Here is a 24,635-nt window from a genome sequence, read left to right as displayed (position 1 = left end):
TGGGCTAACCGTGTAACAGTTTACCAAGTGTGAGAAGGAGAAGATGCGGGAGCAGAGGTCCCATGTAACTGGCTTGTTGCGGGCCTGTGAGCACCTGCCGCAGCAATAAAGTGCTCGGCGGAAGAGAGCTTGCCCCTGGCATGGCGGTTCAAGCTAACCACCATGTGTGAACTGGGGGACTAGGTGCAGAAAGGCACCTCAATCCCCACATGCTTGACCCTTACTGCACTTTCTGCGCTTCAAAGTCATCAGTGAGGATGGTGAGGCTGGTGTTCGCACCATTGCTGACAGTAGCTAATTATTTCAATGATATACACGGCACTGAGCAGCAGCAAGCTTAATAATGAATGTTGAAGCAGCTAGGCCTAGCATTTGGTGCAGTGGTGGCTACGGCTGCCAGTGGATCGGAGTGCAAGGGCGCTGGTTCGAGGCGGTGAGATAATCAAAATGGCCATGGTGGCTTTGATTAATGCCATTTCAGATCTGTGGTCATGGCAACAAGTCTGGGAATTGAAACTGTGAAAGGTTTCAGCATCCAAAATACAGCCGTTCTTTTGCATTGGCGCTGTGAGGTACATGGTGGAATTATCGGGCATGTCCAAAAAATCAGTAATTGAGTGTGCATATACACTACTGAGTTTTAAACAATTTATCCAAAGTGAAATTTTTTGGCAGTTAGCTTTTGAGGTGTGGGAAAACTTATTTTAAATGTACACTAAAGAGAAAATGATTTTGCTAACACATTACAAAGTTAACTAATAAATTAAATTTCACCGATACATTAGTAAAATTAGCCTTCCACACTAACAAAAGGACACTCTTACCACAAGAAATTGCTTGGTAAGCCAGAAAAGACTCAATAACAAAAGACTGGTGGTGATGCTGCCTTGAAATGCCTTCACCATCATAGATTTTGACGCCGTCTGCTAAGGCTCGGTTAAATTTTTATTAGTAGGGAGGGACTAAATTGTATTCTAAAAGAGACATGCTGAAGTTAGGCAGTTTCGCAAACATTTACATAACCACGATGGCAGAAATGTCAAAAAATACTTTGCAATCAGTGACGTCCCGCTGATGTGTCGGCCCTGGAGCTCTGGCAAGAAATTCAAAACTGAAACTTTGACCGTCATTTTTTTTCTAATAATCAATCTATTACTTCAAAGTAAATGAAAGCACAGCTCTTCAAGTATACTAAACGGATTCAATGTTTCTTTATGGTATCTCTTTAATATTGATATCCACCTCTTCACTCCGCAAGCATGTCTTCTCCGGCTCTTCATTGGATCTGCATCATGCTAGAGCAGCAGTGCCACGTCATGTAGAATCATCCAAATATGTTTTCTTTTATGTGCGACCGAAGCTGTAACATTGCCCTCTTTAGTGTAATTGCGCCAATGCAGCTGCTGCAAGATAAATATACCTGGCAGCAAAGCTTCCATAGAAGCCCATACATTCAAAACATGGCGGTTCATGAGCGGTTCATGGGGCTTGTGCCATCTGTGTGACGAGGGAACATGAGGGGAAAAAAATACTATGACCCCATAGCCGTTAAAAACAGAAGTGGCGTCATTTTGTTCTTGAAGGCGCGGAATTTTTGGTGGCCTACCATTAGAGCTGTATATTCAGATACCCCACCATTTGCCTTGATGGGCATTTCGAACTTTCAGCGCTGGAAGGGATGCAGGAAAAGGCCATCCGTAGAGGTGTCGAAATCGCACCCCTGCTCAGAGCATACTCTCTTTGGAGGCTGGTGAAGGCTTTAGGTGTAGAATGCTGGTCCTATCGTAGGATGCCAAGCCCGTCGACCAGCACAATCGCACAAAAACAACTAAATTAAATGATTATCTGGCAGTTGTAACTCCCCACTTTTGACTGAACAGGTTCAGAAACAATGAAGCTGCTTGCATCACCAAATTCAGACACATGTCGACAAGCAAAACAGCACAACATGTGAGGGGAGCGTGCTGCAAAAGGTGAACTTTACGAGTGCGCCTTTCTGCACACGTCAAGGGCTGTATTCCATTGCATGTGATAGTGACGTTTTGATGAGTGATGGGTGCTATCACTTGCAATCATGAGAAGCGCGTTTTTCATCACCCTTTCTCATGATGGGTGTTGAAAAAAAGGTATTTATTGCTAATAACAAAATAAAATATACTTGTCTTTTCTTTACTCGTAGGGATCTTATTTTCATTGAATGAATATAACTCTGTCTCGCTTTAATTAAAAACATTTCTTTTCTTTCCCAATGTTTGTTTCCTCCAAACGTAGTCGCACTTCAATCGCTGCTCCCATAATCACCTTTGCTGATGTTGGTGACAATTTGTTGAGAACAGCTTTTCGCCGGAAGCTTCGTGACCTATTCGGATCGACCTTGGCTGCTGTGTCACGGATGAATTTGGTAAGTTGTCCTTGCTCAAGTGTAAACACACCTTACCAAATTCTTCCATGCCATAACAAAGCACAGCATTGTATGACAGTGACCTTACCATATTTTTGCGCGTGTATATAATCTGCACCAAGAATAAAAAAAGATTAATAGTACAGTAGGGTTTTGGGTTGTATGCCAATTTCGCCTTGAGGTGTGGCCTCATAGCAGCATGCACTGCGTTGCCATGAAGCCACACCTCAAGGCAAGGTTTTTTTTCCATTCAAAGTTTCGTTCTCTCTCAGGGAACCCTACGCTCGCTCCAACCCTACATGTTGAAGCACCCTTCTTCCCTCCTTCATGGTTGCCCATTCTTCTCCTCTTTGCAGTTGGTGTTTAGTAGCTGGCAAACAGGGCACATGGTGCCAGAGCAAATAGCGATTTCAGCTTGCGTATCCTGTGGTCATACGTCACCCATTCCCGTGGCGCTATCTCGATCCGCGCAAGGCACTTCACAACACAGCGGAGAGCTAAATCACCATCGGGATTTTCGGCTTGGTTGCATTTGCTCCGCTGCCGCTGCCCATGTGAGGGCTGCTTCGTCCACTCTCATCCTCTGCCATGTGAATGCCAGCTGTGAAGTGTTTGGATTCACGTCACATTTCATGAGACTGATTTGTCCGCCATCACATCCGTCGTGGGAGTCCATCTTCATCAGCATTGCCAAAGAGGAGCGGAATAGAGCCGATGGCCGAAGATACAACATGGACGAGTTTGAGCATTGTTGTGTGCAGTTATTTCTACAGATTATATGCGCATATTTCTTAAAATTATTTTTCGGGCTGTTGTAATTGAGGGCATGGGGCATATGCAGAAAAATATGGTAGGCACGTTGAAGCGAGAGGCAGCAGGAAAGAAAATGTGCTCACCCCTGGTTCCACTTGTGATGATGCCAGGAATATCACAATGTTTGTCCACAGTCATTGAGTGAGATCATTTCGTGTTTGCGCGTGACAGCAGTCTTGTTAATTTAATTAGTAAATAAATATTTACTGTAATTCATACAGCTGCCAAAAACCACAAACCTTACTTAGTGTAGTTGTCAAATACTTTGATATTGCTATCAATAATTTGCCTTTTGTGTGAAACTGCAACATTTTTTTGCTTCGAATCCACATTGGCTTCCTTATTTCCGAAGACATGGCAGCATTAACAGACGCTGCTGCTTATGACATTGTGCCTGACAATGAGACTTCAGAAACAGCCACTTATGTAGACAATCTTAGTTGAGCTTGTGAGGTCCTCTCATCATCTGCCTGACACTGGTTAGCATTGCCAAAATAAAGCACCAAAAGTGTCCTGCTTTGGCTGCGGTCTCACAACTCCATGTCACACTGCAGGCGGGTATTTCAGAGGGAAAGGTTCAGCTCTTAAGAGAGGTGTACTGTAAACTGTAGCTTGGAAAGACTGCTTACTGATTGCCCTGCGCATATGTTAGGCAGAATTAAGCATGAGCAGTCTGTGGGAAGTACTGTCGAGTCTAGTTACGCGGTCTACTTTTTTGGCATCTCCACTCCTTTTTTTGTTCTACAGACACACTAGCCGATGGCGACTCATCTAAGCTCTTCAATAGATTAGCAATATTCTGTCTCTTTGTAATAAACTCTGCCTCTCACTCCGCCCCTCTTTCACTATTTAGTTATTGTGTTTACTCGAATCTAATGCTCACTTTTTTAACGATAAAACGGGCCCAAAAATCACATGCGCGTTAGAATCGAGTGTGACCCTAAATCTGCGTTATTATATCGCCATCAGCATCTCAATATAGCCGCCTCGTATGCGCTCCGAGTCTAGCTGCCATAGCTTCCTCCATCTGCTGTAGTACGTGTGCTTGGGTTAGTCCACCGTCTGTCTTCCCGTTTTCTGCTTTTGTTTGCTGTATCAGTATAGAAATGCCGACGGCAAAGGCACTTCAAGTTCATCGTGATGCCACAATTCAAATGAAAGTGATCACGTGTGCGGAGACGGACAGAAATCAGGCCGCACCGCAGGCATTTGGGGTCCCCTAAACTTGCCTGCAAGACTGGTGCAAACAGAAGGAGAGCCGTTCTGCTCTATCGGCTGCTGCGTACGGTGCAGCCACGCGACTCGTATCTTGAAAGCGATGTCCAATGGGGACAGAGTCTACACGTCTAGGTGTATCATGCTGTGTTCTCGTCGCTTAGTTTGCGTTAAAGCGAGAGGCAGAACAAAGGTCAATTTGCTCACTTGTACTACCCTACTTCCTCACTCCAGCATTTTGATAGCTAGCTTCCGCGGTCATTGAGTGAAACGTGTTCATGTTTGCTTGTGCACACGTGACAACGTGCTTGTTAATTTAGTTAGTAAGCAAATGTTTACACGTTTATGTGGCCAATAAAACTACTATCCTTACTTCGTATAGCTGTCTACTAATTTGCTATCGCAAGCGATGCTTCACGTTTAAGGTGAACCTGAAACTTTTTTATTCATCGGAACTTCAGTACCTTGGGAGTAAATCTGTTTTTGCAAATGAGAGAAAGTTGTATTTCTGTATGAAAAAAATGAGGTGCACGGTACTGTAAAGGACCTTTGTTTTTTTTTTGTTTTTTTTTTATCACAGCAAATGGGTGCACGTTACAACTGAGAGCGTGTTAGAATCGAGTAAATATGGTAAGCATATGTCCTGAGATACATGCTCGTATACTCCAATGCACAATAAAAAGAGAAACACTTCGTGAAAAATAACGCCATAGTAATATATACAAAAAGCGTTTAAAGGGCCCCTCACCAGGCCCCATAACAAATGTTTGTTATACGCTGGAAGTTGTTACGTGTCCTCTAGGGAGCATTCTGCCGAAAAAAATTTTCAAGTCGACTCATTAATAGCCGAGATAGCAATATTTCAGTGCCGCAAACTCATGATTTCAGCGAGCGGGCTCCACTGCATAGCGAGACTCCCTCTCCACTCGCCTCGTCTAGTCTCCGCAAGCGAAATTCCTTCCCTGCGTTCTCCCATGCCGGACCCCGAGGATCGCGTGACACATATGCATGCGCCCCGCCTTCACTTTTTTTTTCTCTCTTTTTTTTTTTTTTCCTTGGCGATGCGCACTTGCCCAGGCAGCGTTGCGTGTGAGCTGTTATCGTGTCGCGCAGCAAACGATTTTGCGCCCTGTGCACAAGGACACATGACTAGCGGTGTAATTCAGTGCTACACAAATACTTAGGCAGAACAAGTGGATCGCAGAGCATGATCACGTGCCGGAACATGGTAGAAAATGACATAGTTTCGGTACCTGCACATGTGACTGCATGACCGTGGGAACAAGCAGACCAAGCGGAAGTACATCTCTCTTGCTTCAGTGCAGAGTAAAGCAAAAAATATGGAGACATTCTATTTGTGTGTTTTATTATTTCTCTAAACTTCAATTCATCAAATCAAGCAACAGACTACACAAATAACAGATGGCGCCTTGAATAATTCTCGAAGTCACGTGTCACCACGAGCGATGTCACACTGCAGACTCGAGTACGTAGGCGCAGGGACGCGACTACATCACCGTCCGGCTTGGAACAGGGTGGCCGCAAGAAGAAGGAAAAACGGTGTTCGGTTTGAAATTTCAGATCTTTCCGTGGTGCGTAGCAATGTAATACTTTGCAGACACGATCGTTATCACGCAATGTATGCTCTGCGCTTGTCAGTTCAAAATGGCCAGACCTGGTGGGGCAAGAGTTCTTTTTAAACAGATCACGAGCTCTGAAATAGCTGTTGCACCATAAGGCAAGTTTAATGCATCCTGTGTGTGTGGCTGGAACTGTCAAAAAGTTTGGGGAAAGGTGCAGCCTGTCTTAAGCAAGAAACATTGACTTATTTTCTGTTCAAAGAAATTTCGGAGGTTCATGCAGGTGGAACACTCAAGAATTGCAAAGTGGTTGAAGCTGTCAAACATACGGAAATACAAACATGTTCTATTCACCTCTGTCAATGCTGACCACTCATTTTCACATTTGAGAGCCTGCAAGCTTATTCTGAGTGTAATGCAAAAGGATAGAAAGTTGGGCAAGTTGGTACGGTAACATGATCTTGAATTGAAGCATGAAGTGACAGACAAGAGACTAGAAGCAGACAGGACGAATGCTAACTCTCAACTATATACAAAAAGTGCTTTTGCGGGAGAGCCCCGTGTGCGACAGGCCAACGAAGACGCTTTTGGGAATGGATTAAGATCGCGGAGCAAATCACGAAATTCCTATGGGCCCATGCTTGTCTCTCGTTACCGAAGAAGGGTAGGACTACACGGGACCAAGGAAAAGTGTTTGTACTCTGCGATCAACAACTCGCAGGAAACGTCAAAAACACCCTGCGCAAGGGACCAAAGTTTGCCTGTGAACTTGATTTGTCACCTCCGCAAAAGGTCAGCTTGTCGAGATCCATTTCTCGTTGGGTCGCTGAAGACTTTCGACCAAGATGTGTGACTGAGTGCGTTGATGTGATCGCAAGGACAGCACCTCAGCCCTGTAAGTCAGACCACCTATCTGGTGTGTAGCGTTTTTTCGTCAAGCGTCAGCTAAGGTTGGTTACTGCGGACAAAGAAGGTTTCTTTGTTGTTGTTCCTGAGGAATTGTATCCACAAAGAGCTAAAACTGCTATAGACAAAAATTTTGTTTCAGAGAAAGACCAACTTTAGAAAACCGCAATTGAATTGCTTGAGCAATTTGGTCTTGAGCGCCTCGTGTCGGGAGTAAAGCAATCCAAGAGTAATCCACCTCGACACCAATCCACCTCGACATATTTTTTAGTGCTAAGACACATAAGCCGGAATTACCTCTTTGAGCCATTATTTCTGAAAAAGGAACGTGGCACTACATTCTCTCAACCTTTTTGCATCATGTGCTATATTCAGTTCGCCTTGAAGACCCCTTCCTGATGTGGCATTCAGAAGAAATTGTAGTCTTCCTAACTGAAAATTATCCAGGTAAATGCTCGCCAATCAGTGTTGATAGGAAAGATATCTTTTTTTTTTTTGCTTTTAATGCCATTCCGGAGCGTTAGGTGATGTAATGAGAGGAAGAAATCTACAGCTTTAAGATGGAGCCCACTGATGTCAGATAAGGATGTGTTTATATCTTTTGGACAAGACCCTTTGGTCCTGCAGTGGACATGGAGCAGAGCGAATGTGGTGATGACAGAATAGGGTAGACCGGCCAATCTCAGCTTCTTTTTCTTTTCATTCCTTTCACGCCACTGCAGCCATCGTCTCAGCTGAAGGCTGCCTCACTCGATGGTGCCACCAAGTGCACGGCGGGAGGATCGCAGCAGCTCTGTGGCCCCCCAGCTGCGAGAGCAGCTGTGGGCAGCCTGTGCGGCAAGCGCAAGCGCAGCATGCGCGAACGCAGCCTTGAGTCAGTCGGCCACCGGCGCTCCTCTGAGTGCTGCGACGACATGGAGCTGGAGGAAGCCAAACCTCACCATGGGTGGGTGGTGCCCATTTCCCCTTGTCTCCTTTGCTGTGTTTTTTGCTGCGTTACTCCATTTTCCTATGTAGCAGCCAATGATATGAAGGCAAGAGAGACTTAGCACTTCTTGCATTCTCCACGAAAGATACTAATGCGTCCTGTATTAACCCTCTAAGGGTAAATATTTTTTGACGAAATGCGACCTCACAGGGTCACATTTTCGTATGGCAGATTCCAAATCTTCAGCACGACTTATAGTTGGAGCCAACTATATCAAAACCATTCACATCAAATTGTCCGTTATATCGTACTATTTCTGAACACCATAAATTTACAATTAGCCACTGGAAGTAATGCTAGGCCCGGAATGTCGAAATTCACGTGACTTCTTCATACGACCCCTGAGATTAGGTGGTGCCTGTGGTACACTGAACATCTTGGAGGTGATGTGCTGGCATCATATCTGTCAGCCACCGGGTCCCCATCTGCTTAGGTGCTGCTGTTCATCACAGGTCGTTAGTAAGAATACAGAACTACCAACCCTGCAGCTTTGAGAGCATTGCTGCAGTAGTATAAGCTACCCTTTTATAAACAATTTAATCAAAGTGAAATTTCATCACTAATGACTTTAAGGGCCGCAGAGAATTACATGGCGTGACATAATGATTAAATTGGGAGGAATCCAGGCAGAAGAAAGAAAATGCAGGAAGATTAAAGGCAATTTGCGGTAGCAGCTGGAACTGGCTGCTGAAATCATTACTACTAGAAAATGATAAACTGTCCAGCACAGCTTCTTCGAGATGAAGCAAGAAAAAAAATGAACATATAAAAATGTGTATTTTTTGTTTAAAAAAAAAACAAAAACAAAATACAATTTAAATGTAATTTTTCTGTAGTCATCATCATCATCAGCCTGGTTACACCCGCTGCAGGGCAAAGGGCTCTCCCATACTTCTCCAACTACACCGGTCATGTACTAATTGTGGCCATGTCGTCCCTGCAAACTTCCTAATCTCATCTGCCCACCTAACTTTCTGCCGCGCCCTGCTACGCTTCCCTTCCCTTGGAATCCAGTCCGTAACCCTTAATGACCATCGGTTATCTTCCCTCCTCATTATATGTCCTGCCCATGCCCCCATTTCTTTTTCTTGATTTCAACTAAGATGTCATTAACTTGCGTTTGTTCCCTCACCTATTCTGCTCTTTTCTTATCCCTTAACGTTACACCCATCATTCTTCTTTCGATAGCTCGTTGCGTCGTCCTCAATTTAAGTAGAACCCTTTTCGTAAGCCTCCAGGTTTTTGCCCCGTACGTGAGTACTGGTAAGATACAGCTGGCTATACACTTTTCTCTTGAGAGATAATGGCAACCTGCTGTTCATGATCTGAGAATGCCTGCCAAATGCACCCCAGCCCATTCTTATTCTTCTGATTATTTCAGTCTTATGATCCGGATCCGCCGTCACTACCTGCCCTAAGTAGATGTATTCCCTTACCACTTCCAGTGCCTCGCTACCTATCGTAAACTGCTGTTCTATTCCGAGACTGTTAAACATTACTTTAGTAGTTTTCTGCAGATTAATCTTTAGACCCACCCTTCTGCTTTGCCTTTCCAGGTCAGTGAGCATGCATTGCAATTGGTCCCCTGAGTTACTAAGCAAGGCAATATCATCAGCGAATCGCTAGTTACTGAGGTATTCTCCATTAACTCTCATCCCCAATTCTTCCCAATCCAGGTCTCTGAATACCTCCTGTAAACTTGCTGTGAATAGCATTGGAGAGATCGTATCTCCCTGCCCGACGCCTTTCTTTATTGGGATTTTGTTGCTTTCTTTATGGAGGACTACAGTGGCTGTGGAGCCGCTATAGATATCTTTCAGCATTTTTACATATGGCTCGTCTACACCCTGATTCCTTAATGCCTCCATGACTACTGAGGTTTCGACTGAATCAAACACTTTCTCTTAATCAATGAAAACTATATTTCTGTGGTAAAGTTTTTTTTCTTGCAGTAGTAATGTTTTCTGTCCCTTTGCCTTTTTTATGCTCCCTGTCCTACACTGATTGGAAGAACTGTAGTACAAAGGGCTAGTTGATATGAATTTATTAATAATAAGAAAAATAATGAAACAGCGCACTGAAAAAAAATAGAGATGTGTGCACACTCGAGGCATACACTGGATTACTCACATGAAACAGGCAGAGGCCTTTGTTTTGAGGTAGAGGTAAGTAGGCTTATGAAGGCAATGATGATTCAGCCCTTTATTTTTCTCCTGTACACACTTCCTTTTTTCTTTTCATTCATGGTGTGTGCACGCCACTGTGTTGTTGTTAATCTGCTATTGTTTTCTTACATTGTGCAGCGAGGCCAGCAGTAGCAGCCTGAGCAGCAGCGAGAGTGATGCTGGCATCCTGACAAATGACGAAGGCCGTGAAGGTACTGGTTCTTCCTCTTCTTGTTTTGCACATTAGTTGCAGCGCTCCACTCCCTTCCCAACATGCTTGAAAGCGTCACCAAAGGGAACAAGTGTAAAGTCGAGCGAATCGGTGAAAATTGCATTTCTGGGATAGCAGATCATTCACTTGTAGCACAAGTGGAAGCCAGGTCAAGGGACAAAAGGCAGCTGGTGATGCCACTTTGAAACAGCTTAGGCACTGGTTCTCTGTCGAATCACAGGCATTTGGAGCATCTGCCTGTTGCAAGTTTTTTTTTCGATAATAAAGGACAAGAGTACCATCTGTGGTCGTTCAAATGTATACAGCGGAGTGCAGGGTTATTCAGCAACCTAATGAGGAACGAAAGGGCACAAACATGACAACCAACTGTGACGTGTGACAAGCAGTGTTAGTAACACATCAAACTTGGTCTTATACAACCTTGCGCTCCTTACTTTTCACTAGGTTTAATTAAAACCATGCACTCTGCTGTTCACATTTGAATGACTGCAGCTAAGGCATTTTGTTTTAGGTTAACCAACAATAACCTGCCAACTTGACAAAGTCACCGAAGTAGCAAAAAGGCTTTTTTTGCAAGTGATATTTATTTGCAAAACACTGCATTGCGAAGACAGGAAGTCGGTGCAGTGGAATCAAGCGCAACGGGAAGTATTGCATAAGAAAACAGGATAAACAACAGCTCTCAAATGATAGCAATATACAAGAAATGTCACATTCACAAATCGTGGATGATTTAAAAAAAACATAGCACTACAGTCGAACCCACTTATAGCTATACTACCTTTAACAATATGTTGGATATAGCGTGAGCAGCCGATGCAACATGTGTTCTCCTCGCTACGCTCAGGGCGCACACACTCTAATAATGCGCCCGCCGGATGACCACTGCAGATTCGAGCACTCTGAGCTGCCATGCATGCAGGGCGCGGCGCCCTGCATGCGTGGCGGTGAACGGTGACAGAGAACAAAGAACAAAGAGCCCAGTAGTAACAGGCTGCCTATCCTTCGGTCAATGCCTACCATTACACTCCCCACAGCAGAGAAAATGGAAACAGAGAGAAACAACAGACAAACAGATAGGCGCATGATCAGCACGATCAGAAGACGCTGCCTCAGTACGTCGAGACGACGGAAGAGTGCATGCGCACTGAGGCCGGTACCTCGACGAACCGAAGTAACCAATGGCCAGCGACGGACAAAGGGGGCTGCCACCTGCAGAGAGGAACACGTACTCACCTTCCGACGCCCCGATGTGGTCTCTCCTTGGGCCCCGTATTACGCGCGCGTACCCGGAGCGCACGTAACCAGGGCCCGATTGCCGCCAAAATGTTGGCCAATGATTGAAGCCCATTGACCTTCCCTTGGGCGGGATGACAGCCGAGTGACAGTGTTTTGTGACCAGCTGCCACCTCGTCCAGGCAGGGAGGAAATGGACACAGAGCCCCCGGATATGCGACGCAATGGCTCCATACAACCCCCGCGAGTGCCCGAAACCCCACAGACATCAACTTTTGTATGTGTTCTATGGTAAAATAAACTGCTTATAACGATACTTCCATGCTGCCTTGTCGGTTAGAACAATTAAATATGGCTGCTGTAGGTGTGTGCAGCGGAAGAGAAATAAAATAAAAGAGCGCACAAGGCGCGAGTTGCTTCGTCACACTCGCCTTTGTGCCACGCACCCTGCATGGCTCGCATCGCATTGCATCGCTGACCTCATGTGCCTGTCTTCCTCTCGCCAACATTAGAGGAGTAGAATGGAATAGGGGGCGACAAGGGCATGTTGTGCAAGGCGCACAGCACAAAGGGGCAGGCAGCAAGTAGCCAGATTTAATTGTTGTAGTCTGTAATGTGGAATGGAAACATTGTGGTAAGTGGTTTATGACACACACAAGAGTCGATGGTGCAGCAGCTGCTCATCGTTACATCAGAGTATTGTTAAAACTGGTAATCCTGTAAGTGGGTTTGACTGTATCATCTTTGTTCCTATAATTTGCGCACCCCTAAATTATCACCCTCATTTATGAAAGCAGACTTTTACTTGCGTATTCTGCGCTCACTGTCCTGCCTTGCCCATCAGTGCACGTGCATAAGCAGCCATCAGTGTCGGCATGATATGACAATTTGCACGAAAGCGAAAACCCAATGACAGACGTGTGAGAAGTCTTGTGTGTTCCTGCGTGCATGAACACATGCATCCGATATGATCTGCGTGCCTTCCGGTGGGCACTTGGTTTGATCTTCGCACATGCTCGTGTGCTTCCCATACATGCTAGGACAGTATTCTTGAGTGATCGCTTGAGTGATCACTTGGCACTGGACTTGTCGAAGTATGCAGTGAACAGTGCTTGTGGCACTGTATGAAGTTAGTGAGCTTGGCATAGTGTAAAAAACGCTGTTGCATTTTGTGACAGGAGCAGGCGCTGCTGCGAGAAAGAGAGGGAAAGCACGAGACACCAATGAAGGGGCAAAAGTGATTGAATGATGGGAAGAGGGGTAAGGAAAACAAACATTGAGAGGGCAGTGAATGCGAGGGAAGGAAAAAGGAGACTAGGAGGGAGCCTGGAGATCAGTCTAAGCTTTCCGCATGTGAAGGGGCACTGTCCCCTTCTCAATGGAGGCGACGGTTTCATGACTGAGCTACCGGAAGGTGGCGGTGCTTCTCACGCATCCATGTTCACTGTTTGGGAGGGGTCATCATATAAGACTGCACTAATCCGCCATAAAGCCTGGGACATCACAAAATCAGCCAACGTATAACTGGGGTACCGCTGTACATGTTCTTTGGGACATGTTAGCAACATTTTTGTGTGATTTGCTCACCCACCCACAAATAAAAAAAAATTGTGCCAATGCGGTACTTCTTTCTTTCTAGATATAAATTTTTCAATGCTTCTTCCCTCTGCTCTTTCTTTTGTGCAACCCTGTCATAACAATTATTTATTTATTTATTTATTTGTTTCCACAAGCAAGGAGGTACATGGTTGTGGCGGAAAAAACAAGGGGGAAAAAAAGCTGCGGAGAAGCAGCTTGACTGGCCCCAGGTTCCGTTTACAATGGCAGCAGCAGGGCAGGTGGGAAACGGTAAGGGGAAAAAAAAAAAGAGAAGAAAAGAAGGAAAGAAAAGAGAGAAGAGCAAAAGCACTAAGGGCAAAAGATCACTAAGTACAACGGTACACAGTCAAGATTGGAGGAACATATCACGCAGATTTTTCGCGGAACAAGTCAACACATCGATATTGCATCTGGTAAGATCATTGAGTAGACTGGGCAGCCAGTAGCATAACATTTGCTGGCCATAATTAGTCCGAAGTTATAAATCGAAGGAAAATCAGTTATAAAAAACTGGATTTTCCCCGCAGGGGCGTCTGCGTAAGCAGGCGTTTGGTGTGTTGAGACACCACGTACCTGAGCACACGAGGGTTGGGCCCTCCTGCGTGTAGCCGTGCACGGCTTAGCCGTGTCCGGGGAAAGGGGGATCCTGGGGGTTGAGCCAATGTCGGGTGTTGGGACCTTTAAGGCCCCCCGGCGGAGGCAACACACCTCTTTGGCCTCTGCTTCACGTAGACGGCACCTCCGGCCTGACCTGACCGGGGGAAATCGGCAGTCGCCTTTTCCTATCCTCCCCTCCACCTTTCACTTTCCTATCTTCTTTCTTACAACTTTCCTGTGTCCTCCTCTCTTCTCAGTTTTTTCACTTTTCATAGGCGGCGAGGGTTAACCTTGTATGATCAAGTACCTTGAGTTGTGTCATATTTGGTTATAGTTGAGGTGTACAGCTGGCGTGGGCACGGCTTGCTTGCAAGTTCCTGTCCCATCCCCTCGTTGGGCTCCATGGCGGGCGGCTTGCATCATGACCGAACATTAAACGCCATTTATGGCTCCACCGCTCTCAGAAATGATCGCACTCCAAAAAGAGCGCGGACCGAGGACATAACTTCCCAATGCTTCCAAAAAAACAAACAAACATTTCCCCAAGTATCGTGTCATACATAGTGAAGACCCAGATCAACCAGCTCGAAAAATGTCCCCATTCATAGTATCAAAATCTCCGACTTACGCCCTGGGCCTTGGCTACAAGGTGACGAAGCTAGCCAGTGGCGACCTACTCCTCTAAATCCGAGACAAAGCACAATACTCGAAACTCCCAACCTTAGTGTCCTATGGAGACGTCCGGGTAACCGTAGCTACTCACTGCTCACTAAACACAGTCAAAGGAGTAATATCTGAGCACGATTTCCTGAACCTTTCTGAAGAAGAGATGTTGGATGGTCTGAAAGACCAGAATGTCACCGAAGTCCATCGTATCAAAATCTGAAAAGACGACAAGGAACTACCTACAAAACACATAGTCCTGACCTTTGCCTCCAACCAACTCCCCGAATCCATAGAAGTAGGCTATCTTAGAATAACTATGAGACCATACATTCCAAATCCGAGACGATGTTTTATATGTCAAAGATTCGGCCATGGCTCTCAGAGTTGTCGTGGCCGCCAAACATGTGCCAAATGTTCCTCAAATGCTCATGAATCTGTGGACTGTACCGCTGCACCACTGTGCGCGAACTTTGAAGGGGACCACCCCGCGTACTCGAGGTCATGTCCGACCTGGAATAAAGAGAAAGAAATCATAACGATTAAGACCAAGTAAAACATCACTTATCAAGAGGCACGAGAACGACTCTCCTGGACATTTCAATTCAGAGCAAAAACAAATTTCGCCGATGTGGTGCGCAGGGCGGCACACCACACCAGGCCTCGGCCACCGCCCAGGCAAAGCCTGAGGCAGGGCCACTCCCACCCCCGGCAGACGCAGCGAAGGCTGCTCTGCCACCTCTGAACAAAGGCGCGCCGGCCTCTCAGTCGGCCGCCCGCAAGGCTTCCCCCAGTCGAGAGAAGCCCACAAACCGTACACCCGCGGGTTCACCGCGGAAGTCCAGAGCCTCTAGTGAGGCAATGGACATAACACAAAACTCGCCTCTGCTGCAGCAAAAGCACAGCTCCCTGGAGCGAAAAAGAAAAGAAAAAACCCCAGTATTGGCACCCAAAAAACCAGTATCCTAATTTATTAACTATGCTCACCAAACATGGCATTCCTGATACAGTGGAACTGCCGAGGACTATTGAATAACTACAGTGACATAAAAGAACTGTTAAACACACTGTCCCCGGTGGTTTTATGCTTACAGGAGACCAACTTAGGTCCCAAACAAAAAAACATTTTAAACAAGTACAATGTCTTTCATTCTGACCGAGAACACGCAAGTGGACTGTCTGGAGGTGTTGCTATTGTAATTAAGACTGGTGTTGTAACCCAAGAAATCAAACTTAAAACCAAATACGAAGCTGTTGCCGTCTCTGTCATTCATTTTAAGACGATCACAATATGCAATATATATCTTAAGCCACACCTAACAGTAACACTTAATGATTTAGAAACCCTTTTAGAACAACTATCAGAGCCGTACCTGCTAGTTGATGATTTTAACGCACACTCCAGTTTTTGGGGAAGTGCACACACTGATGCGAGAGGCCGTATTTTAGAAGATTTTATTTTAAGTAATAATGTTTGCCTCCTAAACACCGGCAAAAGTACATACTGCTCTCCGAGCACGGGAGAAAAGAGTTCCATAGTTTTGTCTTTTAGTTCACCCTCTGTTTTTAGCGATTTTAAATGGGATGTCATCGACAACCCATATGGCAGCAATCACCTGCCTGTATTAATCAGCCTAACCTCTCCACCACAAGTCATCCCAACAAAACCACGACGGTGGAAGTTACATTTAGCCGACTGGGCACTTTTTAAAGAAAGGGCCAGTTAGACAAAATAGTTTCAGATGATTTAAGCATAGACGAACTGAATGAAGCTATCAATCACCAACTGTATTTTAACTGCTGCACACCTGGCAATTCCTCAGTCGTCAGGAGTAGTAAAAAAGAATCACAAAATTTGGTACACACAAGAATGCCGAGACACAAAAAGGAGACAAAACAAAGCCTGGGGAATTTTTCGTAGGTACCCAATGCAGGAAAATTTCATCAAGTTCAAAAAGTTCAGAGCAAAGGCCCGGTATATTCACCGTAATGCAGAAAAAACTTCATGGCAAGGTTACGTGTCTTCAATAAATAGCACAATTACATCAAAACAAATGTGGGAGATGGTAAAAAAGATAAATGGCAGCTATTCCCATTCACGGTTCCATTTCTCTCTGACCCTGGTACACAGGCAAATATAGAAGAACAGGCAGATATTCTGGGTGAATATTTTTCTGCGGTCTCCAGTTCATCTCACTATTCAGAATCATTCCTGAAATACAAAAACACAGCTGAAAGACAAAGACTGCCGACAAGTGGCGGTACAAATGAACCCTATAATAACTTACTTACAGTTCAGGAAATTAATAGAGTACTGTCCGCTGGTAAGCAAACTGCACCTGGCCCAGACGAAATACATTATCATATGTTAGCTCATCTCTCTGAACCGGCTGTGGAGGCACTTTTAAATTTTTTTAACATAGTTTTTGTATCGGGGAAACTTCCCAAAGCCTGGAAGATGGCCATTATTGTTCCATTATTAAAACCCGGAAAACCATCCACCCTTCCTAGTAGCTATAGGCCCATAGCTCTGACTAGCTGTGTAGCAAAGTCCTTTGAAAGTCTATTGAATATCAGATTAACATTTGTGTTAGAAGACCGGGAGCTCCTAGATGTCCATCAATGCGGTTTTAAAAAGGCTTGCTCCACCACCGACCACCTTGTCCGTCTTGAAAACACTGTTCGTGAAGCTTTTACACACAGGCAGCACTGTCTATCTGTCTTCTTCGATTTGGAGAGGGCATATGATACAACGTGGAGGTTTGGGATCATTCAGGGCCTGGCTGAACTGGGCATCCGCGGCAAGATGTTGAACTGCCTTAAGGACTTCTTGTCTAACTGTACATTTCATGTTCGCCTTGGCTCAACCCTTTCAAGGAATTTTATCCAGGCAAATGGAGTACCTCAGGGATGTATTTTGAGCACAACACTCTTTATTGTAAAAATGAATGCTATCAGGAAAATAATTCCAAGATCCATTATGTATTCTGTCTATGTAGATGATCTCCAGATAGCTTGCACATCCTCGAACATATCAACATGCGAACGACAAATACAGCTAACAATAAACAAACTAGCAACATGGGCAGACAGAAATGGTTTCCGTTTTTCCCCACAGAAATCGGTGGCCATTCTTTTCTCACTCAGACGAGGCATACAAATAGATCCCACCCTACACCTGAACGAAATAGAGCTACCCGTAAAAAATGAACGTAAATTTCTAGGTGTAACATTTGACAGGAAGTTCACCTTCCTGCCTCACATAAAGTCTTTGAAAAATAATAGCTTCTCAGTCCCTGAACATACTCAAAGTGCTGTCGAGAAAACACTGGGGAGCCGATAGGACTTGTCTCTTACAAATTTACCGTGCTGTAGTACGCTCTACCCTGGATTATGGATGTACAGTCGAACCCGACTATATCGAACCCGTTTACATCGAATTATTCTATATATCGAACAATTTCAGGACACGATATAATTACAATGAGTATATATCGCAAAAATTACGCTTACATCGAACAAAAATAGCAGCGACACCCGATATATCGAACGTCAAGCGGCAGAAAGTGCCCCCGGAAGTTGGCTTTCCCTCGCGGTGGCGGAGAAAATCCGGCTGCTTGGCTCCATCCAACCGCTCTCCCTACCGTGACCGCGCGCGACCGCGCTGCCTCAGACGAGCCGTCGGCACCCCCCCCTGCAAAAAATGATCCTGGCCTGCCCACAGCGCTTGCTCAGACAGCCAATCAGATGCTCGTGTGCCCTCGTCGTGCAAGATGGCGAAAGTGCGAGTTGTCTAGCTGTTTTTGTGTGCGCCTTGTAGGCCTTCTCACGCAGTGTTGCCGTGATGAAGCGGCAGAATTTGCCTTTCGTCGGGAAGCTCGCAATCATAAATCGTGTCGAACGCGGTGAGAAGTCGGATGTCCCCGCAGAGCACAAGATTCCGAGGAGCACTCTCGGCACGATCTTGAAGAATAAGTGGGAGATTAGGGCTAAAGCGTCCAAACTCTCGACCCGGTGCCCGTGGCGCCCGACCCGTACGCACGGCCGTGTACGAGTCGTTAATCTGAAATTGCTTCAGCCGTGCCGACTTCCGCGTGCTCGGTGATGACCGTAAATTCTGATGAATGCGACGAAGCCGTTGCCAGTGTTGCCGAAGTTTGGAGCGAACTGTCAGAATTTCCGGAAGCTGTTGACGAATCAACGGTGGATGAGTTTGTGAGCGCAAATGATGTGTCGCGACCACGGGAGAGCCCGAAAACGAAGACTACATTGCCAACATCGTACCGAGCACAAGTGAAAGTGGGCACAATGAGGAAAGCAACGACGGTCCCACATCCTCCGAAATGATTGGTGCGCTCGCAATAGTCCGGTGCTTCTGCGCGAATGCGGAAAGTTGCGGCCTCAGCTGCTCCGACTCCTTAATGTGGAAAAGTGCGTGCGTCGCAGGCAGCGAAATTGCCAAAGCAGAAGAAAATGCAGGACTCTTTCGTGCGAAACTAAGCTAGTTTAATCAATAAAGTGATTTTATAAATGGTATGTGCTTTTATGACATCCAATTATTTAGCAGGCTTATATCGAATTATGCTCTATATCGAACTGATAGGCGTTTTTTTGCGAGTTCGATATAGCCGGGTTCGACTGTATAGTGTATGGGTCAGCAAGACCATCGTACCTGAAACGGCTAGATCCAGTACATAATTTAGGTTTGCGTCTCTCCACTGGTGCATACAGGACATCACCCATAAACAGTCTCCATGTAGAAACCAATGAACCATCACTTACAGATAAAAGAGCCATGCTCACATGCTCATACATTCTAAGAATCCATTCGCTTCCCAAACACCTATGTTACCCCATAGTCACAAAGTGCCCATCAAGAACACTGTTTAACAACAAACCACAAGCTATTAGGCCACTCCTCCTGCGTTTCGAAGAGATGTGCCAGAACCTCGGCATGCTAGACATATTGCCAAACATTGCCCGAAGGCGAGGTCCACTGCCGCCATGGCACAATTTTCCTGAAATCTGTGATTTCACTGTGACACACTTCCGTAAAAAACAAGTTCCGCAACAACATATAATACAAGAATTCCTCACACTTGAAGAAAAGTACAGTAATTTTGCAGCTTTTTACACAGACGGTTCAAAAACAGATGCTTACGTAGGAAGCGCAGCTGTACAGGGGAATTGGAATAAAATAGTAAGACTTCCACAGTGTGCTTCCATCTTCACTGTGGAAAGTTATTCCATCTGTGTAGCCATAGAAAAAATACTAAATGAGCGCCTCGTCAACAGTGTTATTTACACAGACTCACTGAGTGTGTTCACGGCCTTTCATTCTGGAAATGCAAGGGCTCCTCTGCTTGGAGACCTCATACACAGCATTACAGCAGCCACAACTCAAGGCCAAAACATCAGGCTCTGCTGGGTACCAAGTCATGTCGGCATAGAAGGCAATGAAAGAGCAGATTTGTGTGCCACTCAAGCTTACGGCAAGCAAATTAAGAATGTAAATATGCCCTATAGAGATTGCATGGACTTACTACATAGTTTTGCAAGGAAAAAATGGCAGTCCACTTGGAACAGCGAACTCAATAACAAGCTACAATTAATAAAACCAGTTCTAGGTGAATGGAAGTCATGCGTGCACCAGAAGCGTTTCAAGGAAGTCATTATCTGCCGTCTCCGTATGGGTCACACACACATTACACACAACTTTCTGCTGAAAAAAGAAGACAAACCAATTTGCACTTGTGGAGATAAACTTACAGTCAATCACATTTTAATTTTATGTTGTAAACTGGAAAAGCTACGGAAAAAGTACTTTTCCCTGTTTTATAACCAATGCATCCCTTTTCACCCAGCACTGCTCTTGAGTGATAATGCAATTGTGGACATGTCTAGAGTTTTTAGATTTTTAACAGAAGCTGGTTTTCTTAAAAATATGTAAATCATCACGCAGTACTTCACCTCATACACCACAGCCATTTCTCATTCCTGAGAAAAAGGCTGAGGACTTTATTTGATTGGTTAGGAGCCTCGAGATCCTTGCCCTGGCAAGGATGGCCGCTGAGGTTACCCGACCCCCTTTAAAAGTTTTTATTAGTACCCATTGTTAGAATCTTTTTTTTAACTTCATCATGAGGTAGCTCTAACTATTTAAGCACTCAACACCACCGATGATTTTTTACATTTTTATAAAATGACACAGAAAATTCTCCTATACCTCGAGCTTGGCGCATGATGGCCTTAGTTGCCTATGTGCCATAAAACACAACACAACACACAAAACTGGATTTTATTGGAACTTGAAAATTGTTATAAGTGGGTTCCACTGTATCTGCATATACTTTATCTCCTTGCAGGTGGGAGATTCCGTTCCGAAACTGAATGTGGAAAGAAAGAAAGCTTTATGTAGCACTCGCGCACGCATGCTGACGGGCTGCCATGGGGAAGCACAGGGAGCGCAAAATATGCGATTAAAAGTAGATCAGGCACTTGCTGTGGGAATGCCCTAAGTATGCAACCCTCTGTCGAAAGCACCGGGACGAGTGGCTAGCTTTGAGGAGTGAATCTGTCCCTCAGCTAAGGCCAACAGTCTCCAGCGAGCACTGTTCACCTTTGTGGCGGAATCAGGCATTCTCCGCATGGTGTAACCCTGTGGAAAGCATTGTGGGAAAGCATCAGTGGCTGGCTCTGACCTTATCTCCCAGTTCCGCAGCTCCATTACCATTAACTTTTTTCCTTACTGTGGGGAAAATGGCTGTTTTTTGTAGGTCACGCCGGGTTTTTTTTTTTGTGAACGAACTACTGCACTCAATATTTTATGTAATACATAAACAAAGAAAGCAGAATGAATGCACTTTTCATGTATAAAAGTTTTATTCACGAGATGTACCTGTAACGCAGTCGAGGGTGCTGAGAATCTCTGGGTCCAAACAGGCCGTCAATGGAAACTCATCCTTGCAACGTTTAACACCCGAACCCTCTCGAGTGAGGCTAGCTTACGAGGACTCTTTGAGGAGATGTCAGACATTGTTTGGGATATCGTCGGCCATAGTGAGAGTAGAAGAACTGGTGAGGCTTACACATTGCTAAATAATGGCCATGTCCTCTGCTATAGAGGTCTCCCTGATGAGAAGCAATACGGGGTAGGATTCCTAATCCATAAAGACATAGCGGGCAACATTGATGAATTCTACAGCATTAACGAGAGGGTAGCAGTAGTCGTAATCAAACTCAATAAGAAGTATAGATTAGAGGTAGTACAAGCCTACACTCCAACATCATGATGATGAGGAAGTAGATCAGTTTTGTGACAATGTTGAATTAGCGATGAGAAAAGTGCAAACTCGGTACACAGTAGTAACGGGTGACTTTAATGCAAAAGTGGGGAAAAGGCAGGCGGGTGAGCAGGCAGTTGGCAACTATGGTGTCAATTCTAGAAACGCTAGAGGAGAGATGCTTGTAGAATTCGCCGAAAGGAATAAGCTGAGAATAATGAACACCTTTTTCAGGAAACATAGCAACCGAAAGTGGACCTGGAAAAGCCCTAATGGTGAAACAAGAAATGAAATTGATTTCATACTTTCTGCCGATACCAACATAGTGCAGGATGTAGAAGTGACAGGTAGGGTAAAGTCCAGTGATGATAGGTTAGTGAGGGCTAGGATTCACCTCAATTTGAAGGAAGAAACAGTAAAATTGGTCAAGAAAGAACAAGTCAACTTAGAGGCAGTAAGGGTAAAAGCAGACAAATTTTGGCTGGTACTTGCAAACAAATATGCAGCCTTAGAACAGAAAGATGATGATGATGACAAAGAGGTAATGAATAAAACCGTAACGAGGTTGACTTCAAAGGCAGCAGTTGAAATGGGAGGCAAGGCACCAAGGCAACCAGTAGGCAAGCTCTCCCAAGTAACAAAGGGCCTAATAAAGTAGCCACAAAGAATGAAAATGAAAACTCAAGAGATAACATAAAATTTGGAACTGTCAAAACTGATCAACAAGGGGAAAATAAGGGATATTCAAAATTATAACATGAGAAAGACTGAAGAAGCCGTAAAAAATGGATGCAGCCTGAAATCAGTGAGAAGGAAACTTGGCATAGGACCAACTGACATGTATGCACTGAAAAATAAGCAGGGTAATATCATCAGCAGTCTCGAAGGTATAATAAAAGCAGCGGAAAAATTCTGTATGGACCTGTACAGTACCCAGAGGACTCAGGAGTACTCTGTTTGAAACAGTAATGAACAGTATACAGAAACTCCTTCAATAACTAGCGATGAGGTCAGAAGGGCCTTGCAAGACACGAAATGGGAAAAAGTGGCAGGAGAAGATGGACTACCAGCCGATTTAATCAAAGATAGAGGAGCCATAGCGCTTGAAAAACTAGCGGCCTTTTATACGAACTGTCTATTGCCTTCAAGGGTCCCAGAGAAGTGTAAGAATGCCTGCATTATACTAATCCACAAAAGGCTATGTTAAAGAATTGAAAAATTATAGGCCCATTAGCTTACTGCCAGTATTATATAAAATATTCACCAAGATAATCTCGAATAGAATAAAGGGAACACTGGACTTTAGTCAACCAAGGGAACAGGCTGGCTTCAGGAAGGGATACTCTACAATGGATCACATCCATGTCATTAATCAGGTTATTGAGAAATCCGCAGAGTACAATAAGCCTCTCTATATGGCTTTCATAGGTTACGAAAAAGCATTTGATTCAGTAGAGATACCAGCAGTCATAGAGGCATTGTGTAATCAAGGAGTACAGACCGCTTCCATAAATACCCTGGAAAATATCTACGGAGATTCCACAGCCACCTCAATTCTATACAAGAAAAGTAGGAAGATACCTACAGCACTTTCCGTGGGATGACTAGTTCAGATATCTCAGCCACAACTTGTGGATGTGAAGGTTAGGTGAAATAACATTATTTGTGTTCCTTTGTGCTTTAGTGTCTGACATACTATGTTTTTGTTGCATGTGAAATCGACGTGCTGTGGCCACTGGTGGCAGAAACATACCGCTCTGCTCATTTCGGTGGTTTCAGATCTGTGAAACCTTCCATGTAAGAGTTACATCATATTTTGCGAGATAAAAGTGAAATTTAATGTTATGTCAAATTGCATGAAACATATGCATATCATTTTTTCTTATGTCAGACTCAACAGTTTTGGTCGCTATTGGAGTGAGTTTCTAGCCTGCTGTGTGTGGAGTACCGTACCTCTTGCATTGGAGCAGTCCTCCCACGCGTTGCCCTTCAATGCTGTGTGCAGGGGACGATGAACAGAGTGACTTCTTCCACGAGGGCGGACCGAGCTGCTGGTGGGACGAACTTGATGGGGAGCTGGACGCCCGCTTTCAAGCCATCCTGGCTGGAAGCCTCAAGCATATGTCGCCCGCTGCCCGCCGAGCCTACCACAATAATGCCAAGGTGAAGAGCCTTTTCACACAGGAACAACGCAAGGATAGGGCCCACATTCACAAAGCCTCTTTTTGTGTAGGAGTGCTTTGCTATGGGCCGAATTTTTAATGCCCTCCATTTATGGTAGTGATTGGCGTGATGGCGAAATGAAATGAACGACACACAAAGCTAACAACTGTTTTCATTCTTGAAACAAGGAAATGCCATCACCGATTGATAATTCAGACTCGACAAATACCACCTAAAAGTCAGAATAATCGGGAGTCCAAAATATTGTATTCACCTGAAAATAATTTACTTTATTCCACAATTGACCAAAAGTTTTGTCATATTCCCGGATGATCACTTTCGACCATACTTTTGGGTGACTAGTTTGACTAGCACCAGACCCATTAGCATCGAAGGGCAGCAACATTCTTGGCACAGTGCTGCACCTGCTGTCTTGTCACAGGGCTAAAAATGCCATCATCTGTTGACGTGTCAAATGCTAGCCCTGGGAAATCTTGCAAAAGTGAAAACATCTTCAAAACTGATCATTTCAGAATACGGCCCAACTTTGTCAGTGCATGTCTGTGCGTACATATACTCTTGCTTCCGACCTGGGTCAATCTATACTGCAACCATTATCATGTTGTTTCTACAGATAGACAAAAGTACAGTCGGGGAATGCATTGAATCTCATTCCAAACAAACATAACAACATAATAAACAAACATAAAACATAACATAACAAACGTTGATTGCACTACGTGCTAAACCGCATGACCACGCGTTTCTTCACAACTCATTGTTGTGCACCTCTC

At 44.8% G+C, this 24,635-nt stretch overlaps 1 protein-coding gene across 9 annotated transcripts in view; it reads left to right on the top strand.

The window, feature by feature from the left end:
• LOC142568070 (G patch domain-containing protein 2-like) overlaps positions 1 to 24,635 on the top strand; it is a 125,802-nt gene that overhangs the window by 31,515 nt on the left and 69,652 nt on the right. For all 9 annotated transcript variants that reach the window (XM_075678163.1, XM_075678161.1, XM_075678159.1 and 6 more), the window contains 3 exons: positions 7,638 to 7,861; positions 10,207 to 10,280; positions 23,684 to 23,841. In XM_075678163.1, the coding sequence (XP_075534278.1) occupies positions 7,638 to 7,861; positions 10,207 to 10,280; positions 23,684 to 23,841 (456 nt within the window). The remainder of the gene's footprint in view (positions 1 to 7,637; positions 7,862 to 10,206; positions 10,281 to 23,683; positions 23,842 to 24,635) is intronic.

Source organism: Dermacentor variabilis, unplaced genomic scaffold (genome assembly GCF_050947875.1).
Source record: "Dermacentor variabilis isolate Ectoservices unplaced genomic scaffold, ASM5094787v1 scaffold_16, whole genome shotgun sequence".
Lineage (NCBI taxonomy): Eukaryota > Metazoa > Arthropoda > Arachnida > Ixodida > Ixodidae > Dermacentor > Dermacentor variabilis.
Note: the sequence above shows the minus strand (reverse complement) of the source record. Positions and strands in the feature narration are given on the sequence as shown.